Source organism: Leptopilina heterotoma, unplaced genomic scaffold (genome assembly GCF_015476425.1).
Source record: "Leptopilina heterotoma isolate Lh14 unplaced genomic scaffold, ASM1547642v1 Lhet_201, whole genome shotgun sequence".
Lineage (NCBI taxonomy): Eukaryota > Metazoa > Arthropoda > Insecta > Hymenoptera > Figitidae > Leptopilina > Leptopilina heterotoma.
Window position 1 is genome coordinate 52,219 of NW_025110916.1, and position 17,154 is coordinate 69,372.

General features: G+C 27.7%; 1 protein-coding gene across 1 annotated transcript in view; it reads right to left on the reverse strand.

Moving 5' to 3' along the window:
• Nucleotides 1–17,154, reverse strand: part of LOC122501129 (estradiol 17-beta-dehydrogenase 2) — a 174,960-nt gene that overhangs the window by 26,087 nt on the left and 131,719 nt on the right. The window contains exon 4 of the mRNA XM_043610403.1: nucleotides 2,429–2,660. Within this exon, the coding sequence (XP_043466338.1) occupies nucleotides 2,429–2,660 (232 nt within the window). The remainder of the gene's footprint in view (nucleotides 1–2,428; nucleotides 2,661–17,154) is intronic.

Here is a 17,154-nt window from a genome sequence, read left to right on the forward strand (position 1 = left end):
AGAAATCGTTCTACAGTACCTTGTAATTAAACTAAAAATATAATAGTAAGACTATCAGCCATATTGAACTGTTGCTAGTGCTTACCAAAGGAGGTTATGCCTGCACTTATTAAGAAAAATATAGTTCGATACACGGTGCCGCACGAGCGTATGCCCATTTCTCGTTTTGTCCCTTGTATCGAAATATACTATTTTTGGTTTGTAACACCAATAACAGTTCCGTTTATTGTACTGCGATAAAAAAATTTTTTGTCTATAAAATTATAAATAAACAAAAAAATTGTTTAAACAAATTTTTAAAAAAATATTTTAAATGTGTTTCTTCACGATTTTGACCTAATGTCCTAAATCAAATAGTTGGTTTGCGTCAGTATTTATTAGTATATCTATAGGCATTAATGGGTTAAATATTAAACCTATAAACACTACTAATACATTTTTTCAAAAGAAAACAACTGTATTAATATTTTTTAAAAGTATTAAACATCCTAAATCATTATTTTCCATAAAAGACAATGTAAATTTTAAAAAATGGTAACTTTCAAACAAAAAACACAAAAATTCTGCAATTTGGATGATGTTTTCATTATACAAAAGTGAATCATTTACTCTTAAACAATTAAACATGAAAACTTGTCCGAGTACAGTTTCGAAAGGTTTTTCATGCTCTTTCGATTGGAAATAAGCATTTAAAAAAAAAAATTTTTTGACCTAAAAAAATCAAAATTAAATTTTAATTTTTTTGGGGGGAAGGATACGATTTTTTTTTTTTTTTAAACGAAAGCTGAGGTTTTTTCCTAAAAGGAGATATATATGCAAAAGTTGGACTAGAATTTTTAAACATTGAAAAAACAGATTTCTACTGACCGGAGGGCTCAAAATCCGGTTTTTGGCTCCGTTTGGTAGAAATCTCTTTTTTTCAATGTTTAAACATTCTAGTCCCACTTTTGCATATATATGTCATTAAAGAAAAAAAACCTCAGCTTTCATTTAAAAAAAAATCGTATCCTTCCCCCCGAAAAATTAAAATTTATTTTTAATTTTCATTTTTTTTGTCAAAATTTTTTTTTTTTCAAAATGCTTGTTTCCAATCGAAAGGGCATGAAAAAACCTTTCGAAACTGTACTCGGGCAAATTTTTATGTTTAATTGTTTAAGAGTAAAAAATGTCCTAAGGGGCTGTCCATAAATTACGTAAGACATTTTTTGGGTAAATTTGACCCCCCCCCCTCCCCCCTCGAAAGATATTTTACATACATTAGCGCCATTTTTCCTATTGTTCGTAAGATCTTGCTGATCCCCCCTCCCCCTAAATGTCTTACGTAATATATGGACAGCCCCTAAGTTTAAATTTCAACTTCTTGAAAAAAATTGAAACTTGAGGAATTTGTTGTTCTATCAAGTAGAAATGTAACCCAAAAAATATTTTTGATTTTTTCGAAAAATTGGAGGGGGTAGAGGGGGGTCAATTTGACCAATTTTGCCAACATCGGCTACTTTGTGAATTTTTTCTGAACATACTTGTAATGGGAAAAATTTTTTAGAATATGTTTCTGAAAGGTTTTTTCGTCCTCTTTCCAATGGTGTATTTTATTTTTTAATATTTTACAGATTTACCCTAATTTTTTATAGTTAATATTTAATTTTCAATTTCCCAAAAATCAGTCCGTTTTTTTTTTAATAAATTATTGCAAACGAAAGCTGAGGTTTTTTCCTATCGGCATGTAAATTTTCAGAATGCCCTTTTCTTTTATTTTTGAGTTATTAAATTTCAAAGAATAAATTGCGTCCCGGGCGCCTCGTCTCACGCCGGTTGCCACGCGGCTCAGTGCAACCGCGACGCAGCGCGCTGCAATTTATTCTTTGAAATTTAATAACTCAAAAACAAAAGAAAAGGGCATTCTGAAAATTTACATGCCGATAGGAAAAAACCTCAGCTTTCGTTTGCAATAATTTATTTTCAAAAAAAACGGACTGATTTTTGGGAAATTGAAAATTAAATATTAACTATAAAAAATTAGGGTAAATCTGTAAAATATTAAAAAATAAAATACGCCATTAGAAAGAGGACGAAAAAACCTTTCCGAAACATATTCTAAAAAATTTTTCCCATTACAAGTATGTTCAGAAAAAATTCACAAAGTAGCCGATGTTGGCAAAATTGGTCAAATTGACCCCCCTCTACCCCCTCCAATTTTTCGAAAAAATCAAAAATATTTTTTGGGTCACATTTCTACTTGATAGAACAACAAATTCCTCGAGTTTCAATTTTTTTCAACTTAGGACATTTCACGTAAAATGCCTCATATGCAATTATAATTCCTCGATAAAACCTTTCTCAAATCCTAAAGTTATTTTAAAGTTATCAATTTATTGAACACTGGCTAATTATACATAAAAATAAAATGCAAACAGTTTTTTCAACTTACTCATAAAATGGAGATGGGTACTTGTCTAACAGTGCATCCTTAAAAACAGCATATAATACAGCGTTGATTATTTTTTGTGGTCGTACATAAGCTCCAACATTATTGAAATATTTTTCTACTTTCTTAAATACTTTACTGTGAAACTTCCACACTTCTATATTCATTGAATCTTCCATTTCCTTAAAATATTCCGTTTGACGAGACATAATATTACTTTGAAGAAAGAATGACCCTATTACAGTGACAAGAAATTATAAATTTATTAATGAATTGCACATAGACTTTCTGAATATAACATGCTTGGCTGACTAACAAAATCAAATATACGACGAATTTGCAAACGATTCGTTATAAATTCAATATTTAAGTAAACATACGGGTGATAAGGCTTGAACCAGTAAAAGTACTTAAATTAGGAACCAAAAATGAAAAATTACGGACTATTTATGGAGAAAAATATGACCAGTCCGAGTCAAATAAAAGATCATTTTATACATAAAACTACACTGGAAAAAAATTGGTAGTTCTTGAACGTTGAACCTTATATCACCTCCAAAAGGTTCTAAGTATTTTCCTATTTTCCGTTTGTCAATTATCAGCTGTATATACTACTGAGTAGATAAGCAGTGCCGGTTCTGCCCAGCTGAAAAATCTTGTACAAGATCATGTACAGGAACACACGGTGGTGTTCAAGCACTTTTAGGTTTACCTAAAATGAGTCAAAATTGTGCTAACGCAGTTTTATTTGGAATCGTCCCAAGATTCCAAATTTTCATTTCCGAAAATCGTAGCTGATTCTTTTTTCGAAAAAAACATATATAGCGTAATATCACCTTGAGTGGACCGCCTACGCTTTTTTTCTAAAAAATTCTTTATGAAAGCAAATTAATCGGAGGTTTCTATTTCAAGCTTTAGTTTAAATCCCTAGATAAGTGTTTATGCCATAATAGCTTTGATTTTTTTTTATTGGAAAAAACAATTGACTTTTAAAAAAAGCTAATTTTTAAGGAATGAAAAAAGTGTAACCTTGAGTGGACCACTCCTAAAAAATTGTAAAAGTTATACTAAATTCTTTAATGTATTTAATATTTCTGATATATTGAAACAAAATTTATGCTTATGCAGCTTCAGACCATGTATGTGTTGCAATGTTTACAAGTGAAACCATTTTTAATAATTTTGTCACATATCACATCAATATCACAAAAAAATTAATAAAGAACATAAATCATAGTTTTAAACTAATTTATTGTCAATTTATATCTAAAAAATGTGACATTAAAAATGGAAAAAACAGGCAGTCCACTCATGGTTATAAACAGTGGTCCACTCATTGGTGACAAACAACTTTTTATGGCAGCCATCACAATTTTTTTAGTCAAAATTATCACTAAATTAAACTAAGACAATCAATTTCAATGTCCAAAGTAGTAGGAAAAAAATAAGTTACCTTTTAAAACTTAAATTTTACACTACTTTTACACTTCCAAATCACTTTACTCATTGAAAGAGCGACTTCTTTTTTGGTTTGTGTTCTCAAAAATGCGTTACATCAAACGGTAACGTATATGATTATCGCGGAACTTAATTTCTTACGGTTTCTAGGTGCGGTGCTGCTATTCGCACTATTTATTTCACGTTTCCGCTGTCAGATAACTTAAAAGCTCAGGCGGTCCACTCAAGGTGACATTACCCTATGGGAAATTCCACGTGAGATTTTAGTCGACAGTGGGATTTTTTTACAATTAACTTTTTAAAATTGTCTACAGCGTAGACCCTTTAATTTAAAACAAAGAACACAAATAGATTAACATTTATACGCTGCAGACAGTTCTAAAAAGTTAATTGTAAAAATATCCCATGTGATGCTTGCAAGTGATTTTTGAAAATGTTTTAAAACTCATTTAACACATCAGGCCCATTTCGGGACTTTTTGGAAACTCTCCTCTATATTATAAGGTACCCAGATAGCACAATACTTTGTAGGAACTTAGCAGGAAACTATCCGCGTTAAGTTCCGAACTTAACGCGGTTAAGTTCCTGCTAAGTTCCCTGAACTTTTAAATGTCCTCCGGTTTAAACTTAACGGTGTTAGCTTCCTGGAAATTATCGATATAAATTTGCTGAAAAATTGCAATGTAACTTTTGTGAAAAATAGAAATTTAAGTTTAAAGAAAGTTTTCTGTGTAACTTTCCATAAAACTAGCTCTTCTAAGTTCCCTAAAAAATGATAAGCAATTTTCCCCAAAAATAGAAATGTAAGTTTTCAGGAAACGTAATTGATTAAGTTAAAGAATATAATATATGCTATTATATAATTATAAAATTGTACACTTGGAAAATTAATATGTATTTATTACTTATTAATACAATAACAATAATAATAATGAATTTATTATAATTATTTTTTTGTTGACAAAATTAATTATTAATAATAAACACCATTATTAATTCCAATGGAAAAATTATTTTAAAAAATTATTTTACAACTTGCTCTTATCTATTTAATTTATTACTACCTGAATTAAGTTTAGATTTCTAACAACAATTTATTGCGAAACAAATGTTTTTTTAAAATAAAATTTGGGGGAAGTGGGAATTGAACCCTAGTTTGCAGAATAGAAATCGAGAACCTAACCACTAACCTAAACGACCATCTGAATACAGGAAACAAAAATCTTCCACGCTTGATGCGCATACCAAGCAGATTGCGCGGGAAAATTTGAAAATGATTTCATTCAATGTAACACGAATAACTTTGTATATAGTTACTTAATATTTATTATATGATTTGTTAATTAAAACTTCATAATATAAATTAATTTTAAAACATTTCTATAAACAAAATTAGAAAATAATTAATTTATTATCTTTACATTTTTTTTAAATACAGATTTTTTTCTGTAGAAATTTTTTCAAAAAAAAGTTTGAAAATTTATTTATTTAAATTTATATCTTTTACGAAGAATAAAATTAAATAATAATAATATAAATAATTGTTACTAAATATTATTGGTTAATTAAAACTTTATAAATTAATTTAAATAATTTAATTAACTATAAATAAATTAATTTAATTGAATAATTATTTATCTAATTATTAATTCATTTTTAATATAAAACTAATAATAATTATTATACAATTAATTATATTAAATTAATAAATTAAATTAATTTTAAATTAAAACGATACTAAATTAAAATACTATTTTAAATTTATAATTATGCAAATTACAAAACTTTTTATTTTCAAATATTGACTTTAATTTCAATAATTTCACATTAAAAATTTAAAAGAATTCACTTACTTAATAAGTAATTATTATTATTTACCATTTTCAAAAATTGTAATAAAATTACTGTAAAGAATTTCGATTTTTTAAATTTTAATTATATTCATTTAAAATTTGTTCACAGCAATAATGACTAAACTAAATATTAGATTTGAATTCTAGAAGAACTTTCGGAACATTATATAAAAAATAATTTATTTAGAGATAAGGTTTAGTTAAAGATTGTAGAAAATGATTCACTTCAGGAAGGGTTATAATTCTAATTTTTAGAAATCATTAAAATTCATAAATTTTACTCATTTTCCATAAACTTTCATATTTTTCTGTAAAAAGAATTTTGCCAGGGATAAACTGAAACTTGTGACCACCCTAAAATTAAATTTATTTAGTTTAGTCATTATTGCTGTGAACAAATTTTAAATGAATATAATTAAAATTTAAAAAATCGAAATTCTTTACAGTAATTTTATTACAATTTTTGAAAATGGTAAATAATAATAATTACTTATTAAGTAAGTGAATTCTTTTAAATTTTTAATGTGAAATTATTGAAATTAAAGTCAATATTTGAAAATAAAAAGTTTTGTAATTTGCATAATTATAAATTTAAAATAGTATTTTAATTTAGTATCGTTTTAATTTAAAATTAATTTAATTTATTAATTTAATATAATTAATTGTATAATAATTATTATTAGTTTTATATTAAAAATGAATTAATAATTAGATAAATAATTATTCAATTAAATTAATTTATTTATAGTTAATTAAATTATTTAAATTAATTTATAAAGTTTTAATTAACCAATAATATTTAGTAACAATTATTTAATTTAATTATTTATATTATTATTATTTAATTTTATTCTTCGTAAAAGATATAAATTTAAATAAATAAATTTTCAAACTTTTTTTTGAAAAAATTTCTACAGAAAAAAATCTGTATTTAAAAAAAATGTAAAGATAATAAATTAATTATTTTCTAATTTTGTTTATAGAAATGTTTTAAAATTAATTTATATTATGAAGTTTTAATTAACAAATCATATAATAAATATTAAGTAACTATATACAAAGTTATTCGTGTTACATTGAATGAAATCATTTTCAAATTTTCCCGCGCAATCTGCTTGGTATGCGCATCAAGCGTGGAAGATTTTTGTTTCCTGTATTCAGATGGTCGTTTAGGTTAGTGGTTAGGTTCTCGATTTCTATTCTGCAAACTAGGGTTCAATTCCCACTTCCCCCAAATTTTATTTTAAAAAAACATTTGTTTCGCAATAAATTGTTGTTAGAAATCTAAACTTAATTCAGGTAGTAATAAATTAAATAGATAAGAGCAAGTTGTAAAATAATTTTTTAAAATTATTTTTCCATTGGAATTAATAATGGTGTTTATTATTAATAACTAATTTTGTCAACAAAAAAATAATTATAATAAATTCATTATTATTATTATTATTATTATTATTATTATTATTGTTATTGTTATTGTATTAATAAGTAATAAATACATATTAATTTTCCAAGTGTACAATTTTATAATTATATAATAGCATATATTATATTCTTTAACTTAATCAATTACGTTTCCTGAAAACTTACATTTCTATTTTTGGGGAAAATTGCTTATCATTTTTTAGGGAACTTAGAAGAGCTAGTTTTATGGAAAGTTACACAGAAAACTTTCTTTAAACTTAAATTTCTATTTTTCACAAAAGTTACATTGCAATTTTTCAGCAAATTTATATCGATAATTTCCAGGAAGCTAACACCATTAAGTTTAAACCGGAGGACATTTAAAAGTTCAGGGAACTTAGCAGGAACTTAACCGCGTTAAGTTCGGAACTTAACGCGGATAGTTTCCTGCTAAGTTCCTACAAAGTATTGTGCTATCTGGGTATAGATAAATTTAAAAAAATTTTTTTAAAATCCGGCCCAAAGTTAAAAACAATTAATTTGTTTATAAAAAAAAATTTTTGTTTACATTTCTTAAAACTCAAAAGAAAACTAAAACATTCATTTTTTGACAACTTTTTCCTAAACTCAATATTTTCGGAATTATAAGCTACTGAATATAAGTCTACAATTACAAGTCAAAAATTTCGAAAATTCATAACTCGAAAATTTGTACAATTAAACAAAAATAAAAAAATACAAATCTAATTTGTTTCGATACAGAATAGAAAAAAAATATTTTTTGGCCGATTTTAAGAGATGGACTTAAATCTCACGTGGAATTGCCCATATATATGTTTTTTTCGAAAAAAGAATCAGCTACGATTTTCGGAAATGAAAATTTGGAATCTTGGGACGATTCCAGATAAAACTGCGTTAGCACAATTTTGACTCATTTTAGGTAAACCTAAAAGTGCTTGATGACCACCGTGAACATTGACCCGAACCTACACAAGATCAGCAAGTGAACTTGTAAAAGAAGTTGGAACAAAGAACATGAACAAGAACGTGTACAAGAACATGCACGTGTACATTCTTGAGTGGCTTTTGAGTTCGAGAACATCTAGGTGATCATGCACCTGTTCGTGTGTGTATTAAAAAACTGTTGTTTTTAGGTTTAAAATTTAAGAAAATTGTAAGAAAATTTTTAGTTATAATCAAAAGAAGTCTCTGACTGAAGTTGCAAAAAACTACTGCGCAGCTGTAATACACTTAAAAAACTACTGCGCAGCCTTTAAAGTAATTGAATGATCATGCACATGAACCAGTCAAACTTATACACACACAAACTTGTGCATGAACATGTGAATGTTCGCCTAGATGTTCTCGAAACTCAAAATCTACTCAAGAATGTACACGTGCATGTTCTTGTACACGTTCTTGTTCATGTTCTTTGATCCAATTTCTTTTACAAGTTTACTTGCTAATCTTGTGTAGGTTCGGGTCAATGTTCCTGTACATGGTCTTGTGTAACATCGTGTACACGATCTTGTACAATATGTTTCAGCTGGGTGGACCAAGATTCCTGCACCGACATGTTACCGACACTTTTAGCCCAGACTCAAACCATTGGGGAGGGATATTCAGACTGATATGCTGAGCCGGATATGACATCACACTTCCTAGAATTTTTGGAGTGGGGGGATATTGAGATCATGATGCAAATGTGATTCTTGGAATTTATCTAAGGAATTTTTCCCACATGTGTAATTTGATACCTATTTATTTCTTGGAATTATTTTTTTCTGGAGTGGGGGGATATTGAGATCATGATGCAAATGTGATTCTTGGAATTTATCTAAGGAATTTTTCCCACATGTGTAATTTGATACCTATTTATTTCTTGGAATTATTTTTTTCACTTAAACTATTGTTTATTTGATTATTATTTAAGGAAATTTTCCCATCTACTTGTTGTTAATAATAATGTCTTTGATTTATTGCTTCCCGTCTTTTTTCATAATTAATTTAATTTTATTGTTTTGACATAAGCATTTTTTCAAGTATTATTTGATATGTATTTAATTCTTTGAATTATAACTTAATATTATAAAATATTGTTTATTAGATTTTTATCTAAGGGATTTTTAGAAACATTTTTGGTATTGTTTTTAAGATGAAATTGTGCAAAAAGTAAGATATATTTGTTTGTAAACTGATTTCTTTATACTTACTATTTAAGAGTATAATGATTGTGCAATGTTTTGACACTTTCTTATCTAAGGAATTTTTCTCATCCACCTGTTGTTTAAAATTCTTATGTCTTTGATTTATTGCTTTTATTCATTTTTATCTAATATTAATATATGTTACCTGGTCTATGAAAAGGGACCTTACGTGCGAAAACAAGTTTTCGAGAAAACAGCAGTTAAAGTTTAACTTAGAAAAACCCTTGTAACTTTTTTTAAATATTAATATTTTTTAATCAAGTTAGGCTTATTTTCTTCACCGTGGATCACAGTATTAATATAAAAAACATACAAGTAATGAAAATAATTTTTTAATAATTGTTTATATAAATTAATAACAAACTCCCCAAACACAGAAAAAATAATCTAAGTTTTCTAAATAGCAACAATAAGTATAAATAAGTGACACATGTTTGCAAGGGTTTTTGAGGCCGCTGATTACGAGTATGATGTAAAATTGACAATTTGACAGTTGACAGCTGTCAACTTCTCTAAAAAAGTTATTCTTTTTTAGAAAAAAGACAGTAATAAGGTTTTTGAGGTCGATGATTACGAATATGATATCAAATTTGAATTTTAACTGTTGACAGTTGTCAAAGAAACTGTCAACTTTTGTAAATAATAAAAAATTATCGTCTTCGTTATTTTAATTTGTATAATAACAAAAAATCAGTTTTTTCGTATTTTTATTCTTGTTTCTTTTGACTTTAAAAAATTTTTTAAAAAACTTCTAATTAACTTATGATTTTTTTGTTTCCACCATCTTAAAGAGCGTTTCAAACTCTATCCGAATCAACAAAAAAGTAAAAAATTTTTTTTTGACACGTAAGGTCCTTTTTCATAGACCAGGTCACATATTTTGAATGTTTTGACTAAGGTTTTTCTATAAAATTTCTTGAAGTATTATTTAATTTTTGGAATTAATATTTTCATCTTAATTTTTTATAATTAATTTATTTTAATTGTTTTAACTAAGGCTTATCTAAAGAATTCTTTAAGTGTTATTTTATTCCTGGAATTGTTATTTTTTAAAATATTTTTAGGTGTAATTTGATATAATAAATCATTGTTTATTAGATTCTTATATAAGGAATTTTTACAAACATTTTCGATACTTTTCATAAGAATGCTTTTGATCTTACCGCAATTCTAAGAAAACTATAATTAATTTGAAGGTCATATTTTGTGTATATAAAGAGGGCAATTTTTCTAAACAAAATCATTCCTGCAGTTAAAGCTGATCAATCAACTTATCCGAAAAAAATCGTGAAATTCAAGTGCGATTGAACAAATTAATTCAAGAAATTGCTAAAATTAAAAGTTAATTATTTTAGTAAAAAATTTAAAACTTTAAATTTAAGTGATAAAAATGAATTTTGATAAATTAAACAAAGCAAGCAAAGTCTTGGTCACCAAAACAACAAAGGAATTATCCATGGATGAATTCTATAAGATAACAGACATTCGAAAAATTAATACGAAATTTGGTCAGAAAGTTGTTGCTGAAATAAATAATGAATTTAATATTTTTCTACCCAGTAAAAAAACGTATTGGAAGAGAGCGAAATCGCATTGGCGGTGAGTTTCTGCCAATACGTTTTCGCGTGAAAACCGTATTGGGGGCATTCTGCCAATCCTTTTCTCTGGATGGAACCTTTCGATTTCACGTTTATTGATCGACTCGACTGTGTACTGTTGATCTATTATCCATATGATTTAGGGAGCTTTCGACGTTCGCGCTAGGGGCGCTGTGAGTATAAGTCACAGCGCTAATCTAGAAAATACCCTAAATCATATGGTAATAGACCAACAGTTTGTCAAATTTCATTTATTTACATTTTAACAAAATCTTATATTTCCTGTTCGTTATCAGCTATTTTACACATTAAATCAGTCAGTCTTTTTGATTAAAATGCCAAATCGAGTCAATAAACGTGAAATTCAAAGATTCAAGAGGACGGGATTGACGGTGAAAAAGCAGGATTGGCAGAATGCCCTCAATACGGTTTTCACGCGAAAACGTATTGGCAGAAACTCACCGCCAATGCGATTTCGCTCTCTTCCAATACTTTTTTTTACTGGGTATCACCAAGAATGCTAAAAATATTTGAAGAGAATGCAAATCTTTTTAACAGTCTAAAAGCAGAAGCTGTCAGAGATGGTGTATATTTAAGAAATCGTGGAGGACCTTACAATCAGATCCCAGACAGCACGTAAGCTTGCAGCAAGCTTGAGGCAAGCTTGCCGTGCAAGATTGGCAATATTGACGTGCAAGTTTGCGGCAAGCTTGCCACAAGCTTAAAATGTCCCACTTATAGCAAGCTTCATGTGCAAGTTTGCTGCAATATTGCACTGCAAGCTTGCAGCAATATTCCACTAAAGGTTGCCGCAAACTTGATGTAATCTTATATGGAAATTGTTTATTATATAAAATTAATTATTTATTATTAGCAACAAATTTATATTTAATATTTTTAATTTTTATTAAACATTAAAAAATTATAACAACGTTATAATAATAATGTTATTAATTTCCCCAAAGAATTGGAGTTGGGAACTATTATCCATGATCAGTGGATAATAATTAAAAATTGTCAACGTCGTGGCAGACGTTAACTATACACATTATCATTTAAGATAATATGGTGAAAAGCCTGTTCAGCGGACCGATACTTATACTCTGCGCGAGACAAGTCGTGCGCGAGAGAGGTATTTCTCGCCATCTAGCAAGGAATTGGAAAACTAATAGAAGTTTCTCTTATAATTCTCTAACTCCCTGGTAGATGGCGAGAAATACCTCTCTCGCGCACGACTTGTCTCGCGCAAAGTATAAGTATCGGTCCGCTGAACAGGCTTTTCACCATATTATCTTAAATGATGATAATGTGTATAGTTAACGACTGCCACGACGTTGACAATTTTTAATTATTATCCACTGATCATGGATAATAGTTCCCAACTCCAATTCTTTGGGGAAATTAATAACATTATTATTATAACGTTGTTATAATTTTTTAATGTTTAATAAAAATTAAAAATATTAAATATAAATTTGTTGCTAATAATAAATAATTAATTTTATATAATAAACAATTTCCATATAAGATTACATCAAGTTTGCGGCAACCTTTAGTGGAATATTGCTGCAAGCTTGCAGTGCAATATTGCAGCAAACTTGCACATGAAGCTTGCTATAAGTGGGACATTTTAAGCTTGTGGCAAGCTTGCCGCAAACTTGCACGTCAATATTGCCAATCTTGCACGGCAAGCTTGCCTCAAGCTTGCTGCAAGCTTACGTGCTGTCTGGGATATAGTTTGTTCCTGAGGAAGTTGACCGGTAGAAGACAAAAAAAATGTCGTATTTACCATGTAGAGAAATGTTATTATCAAAAATTTACAACTTGAATCCATCATTTACAAAGCAAGTTGTCGTTGGAGCAGAACTAGACATAAATGGAAATATAATACCAAAAATTCAACTAAAAAGCAGCCATCCACGAGTATCATTGTCTTTAGAGCTTCAAGAATGGCGCCTTTTGTGTGACGCAGTAAAACATATCATGCGATTTTTCAATGGAGATTGTGATGCAACATTGCTGGATTGTGAAACGTTTACAATACGTTTTAGTGTTACATATCGTTTAATATCAATTGAGCGTTCAGATAAATCTTTTACATTTACTGAAACGTCATTTGCAATTTTTAATAAACTTATTCCTTGTGTTGAAAGTTCTTATGATAGTTCTTATGTAGAACTATCAAAATTCAATTTGTAGTATAGTAATGATATAATTGTAGTCTATTGCAGAGTTATTCTTTAAAAATAATGTAAAGTCTACAAAACTTGCAACGGATTTTATTAAAAAACATTACAGTAGAATACTTCAAAAAGTGATGGAAAAAACTAATGTTTTAAATTTAGAGACATTATTGATGGAACTTGTCACATTTCACTGCAAACAAATATCAAATGAAGCTATTCATGTATTGTTAAATGTTCAACGTATAAATGGTAATTGATAGTAAAAGAGAGGATAAATAAATACAAAAATGCATACAGTTCAATTTATTTTTATCTTAAACCTTTCTCAAATACATTATAATGCAGATTCGTTTATCCAACTGTTATGGGAATGATCAAAACCCAACCATTTTACAAACAAATTAGATCCTCGTTTCTTTAATATTTTTTCAACTAAATAAATATCTGGATATTTAACTTTAGAAAGTTCTTGCTCGTAAAAACAACCACTTATTGAATTTTCCTGATAATCCTTCCAGATATATGTTATTGGATTAGTATTTTTTACATCGCTTATAGTAAATATTTCTGTAGTCCAATTTGGAGTATAACCTTTTTCAAAAAAATGTTTATCATTACTTATACGTACTCTATCTCCAACTATAAATTTGCTATATTTCCTGTTTACTGCAACTTTTTTAAATACATTTAACAAGAAATTATTTTCATTTTGAGCATTTACATCTATTGATTTCACTTTTAATGTTCGATGTTTACTATTATTATACGCATTTACTAAATCACTTAATACCCAGTAAAAAAAAGTATTTAAAATAGAGAAAAAGTATTGATGGAGACGTTCGGTGAATTTTCGCGACAAAACCGTATTGGTGGGTTACGGTGAATACATTTTGCTTACCGTGAATACATTTTTTTTAAACTTTCGATTTAAAGATTCCTAAGCAAAGTTGAGAATATTTATAAAGAGCGTAAGTGATCTGAAGTATAAAAATGACTATTGCGAGAAGGAAATAAGAAATTTTGAGAAAAAACGAAAAATTAAATGTGACAAACAGATTCCCAGTAAGAAACGAAAAATTGAAAAGTATTAAAAAGATTCTATTCTTTTGAATGCCATTTATGTCCAATACTTTTCTATCCAGTGAGAGCAATATGAAAAGTAACGATATCAATCCTCTTGAATACCCAGTAAGAAAGCAAAGATTAAAAAGCATTAAAAAAATTCTATCCTTTTGAATACCATTTCTGTTCTATGCTTCTAAATTCCGCGACAGTAGTATAATAATAATACTAATATTGTTGACATATAGAATGTTCAATTACTTTCAAATAACTGCACTCATGACTTTATTTGCTATTTTAAAAAGGAATAATTATTAATTTATCAGTTAAGAGGGTTAAAAGTGTTTAAAGGTCTCTGAAATTTTTAGGTTATATGATTTATTGTCTAACAGAATAACGGCCCTGCCTCGTTTAAATGACGTAAAATTGGTAAACAATCAATTTTTCAGCAAGTTTTTCTTTGAACACAAACACTTTTTACAAAATCTGCCAATGTATGTATCTTATAAATTACAAAAATCCAGAAGATAGCTTGAATGCATGCAGAAACGCGGTCAGGGCCGGATTTATGTATAAGCAAAATAAGCAGTTGCTTAGGGCCCCGGCTTGCCGAGGGCCCCCAAATTTTTCCAAGATTATATTTTTTTTAAATTAAAAAAAATGTAATTTTTAAATTTTGCAGTGGTGCTAAAGAAAATGTAAAAAAATGTTCTTTAAATTTATTATATAAAAATTAAATTTCTCTCATAAAAGTAAAAGAATGTTTATAAATATATTATTTTATAACGAAATTGAAATACATATGTTACCGGCAAAACCCGAAGACCAGTCAAAACCCGAATTGCCTAGGCAATTCGGGTTTTGCCTATGATTTTAGGAAATACCCTAATTTCCTAGAGATTCATAGGCCAAACCCGAATTGCCTAGGCAAAACCCGATTTCCCTAGGCAATTCGGGTTTTGCCAAGGCCGTTTTAGGCAAATTGAAAATCAAACTAAATTGAATTAAATTAAATTAAATTTATTGCAAAAAATATTACTATGACGCAATTGATCATAAGAAAATAGTCTTAGTTGAAAGAATTTCTTTTTCAATTTACTAAATGGCTTGTATTGAGGCATGCATTGATGTAAACAAATAGTAAACAAACTGTTCTTCATAGCTCACTATTAATTAGTGTCTCTTCTGACTTTAAATTGTACATACCATTCAAAATGAGTAACGAAAATTTTATTCAAAAATAGAAAAGCGATTTTTATGCGGCGGTTAATTTTTTTTTAAAATCAATTTTTGTACTCCCGCAACTTCTAAAATGTCATATCTTTTCAACCTTCTGTACTTAAGGCTACTTTTTACTACATTTAATTTTCCACTTTTCACATCCTTTAAAATATCATCATACTTCTCTTGCACAATTATTTTATAATTTGCAGATTTATTTACCGCCGCATAAAAATCGCTTTTCCATTTTTGAATAAAATTTTCGTTACTCATTTCGAATGGTATGTACAATTTAAAGTCAAAAGAGACACTAATTAATAGTGAGCTATGAAGAACAGTTCGTTTACTATTTGTTTACATCAATGCATGACTCAATACAAGCCATTTGGTAAATTGAAAAAGAAATTCTTTCAACTAAGACTACCCAAGTAGAAATGTAATACTGGCATAGTACTGATCTTGTACTGACTGCCAGTATTGCAGTACTGACTCCAGTACTAAGTCAGTACTGGGAAAACCCTGGCTGGTAACGCTGTCCAGTACTGATTTTTACCGGCGGTCAGTATAAGCTCCTTATTTAATTATTAAATCATGGGGAGTAATTTATTGAATACTAATAATTATTATTAGTATTAATTATTATTAATTAATTATTAGAATTCCTTTTATTAAAATAAGTTTTAAAAAATATTTTTCTTATTTTTTCACTATTTATTTAAATCTTATTTATTTAAATTAATGACTAAATTATTATTATTACTGGTTATTAATTATTTAAACTTATACTTTATGTAACACTGTTAAGAATTATACACAAAACACTTAAAACTAAGACGGAAAAATATCGCACGCACGGGGGACCGAACCCTAGACCTCGAGGACGCAAGTCGAATACACATACCGCATAGCCACGCAAGCTCGGGAGTTGTCTCGCATAAACTTCCTTTTGAATTGTGGGACCGATATATACAGTGCTTTAATAATAAATCCACTGCATATTATATTTATTTTAAGAAAAATTATTATACATATATCTTTATATACATTTTATCAAGTCATTATGTAGTAATTAATAGATACATCATAATAATATGGTAAAAATTATTAATATAATTATTTATTTATTATTTATAATCTAATTATTTATTAAAATAATAATAAAAAAAAATTTATTTAAGAAAAATTTTTGTTAAATAAATAAATAAAAATATATATACAGTAGGGTGGTCCTTAAAAAGGTTTTTTTCGAATTTCTTTGCTCCCAGGGGCTTAAATGCTTCCAAATTAATAAAAAAAAATTCCCTAAAAATTTGAGCTCTTAATATTAACTTTTAGATAGTCCGCACTCAAACTTAAATTTAAAAAATTTTTTTTATTTTTTTATTTTTATTAATTTATTTTGATAAAATTTGGAAGGTGAATCAATACTGAGGAGTATTACGGTCACAAACACCTAAAATCAGACAAAAGGATCTTCAAAAATATCGAAACAAATATTTTTTAGCAATTTTTGAATTTTTGAAAAAAATCGATGATTTTTGTATTTTTATAAATAACTTTTTTATCTATTAATATTTTCATTAATTCTTGTCAAAATTACATTCCTGACATGAAAACAAATCGATTAATGTATGGGGCATTCCAGGCCAAATCGAAAATTATTTTGCTTTTGCATCTTAAATTTTTTTTAACATTTTTTTCTTTTAGTACTTTTTTAAATGAGCTACCTTGATTGATTTC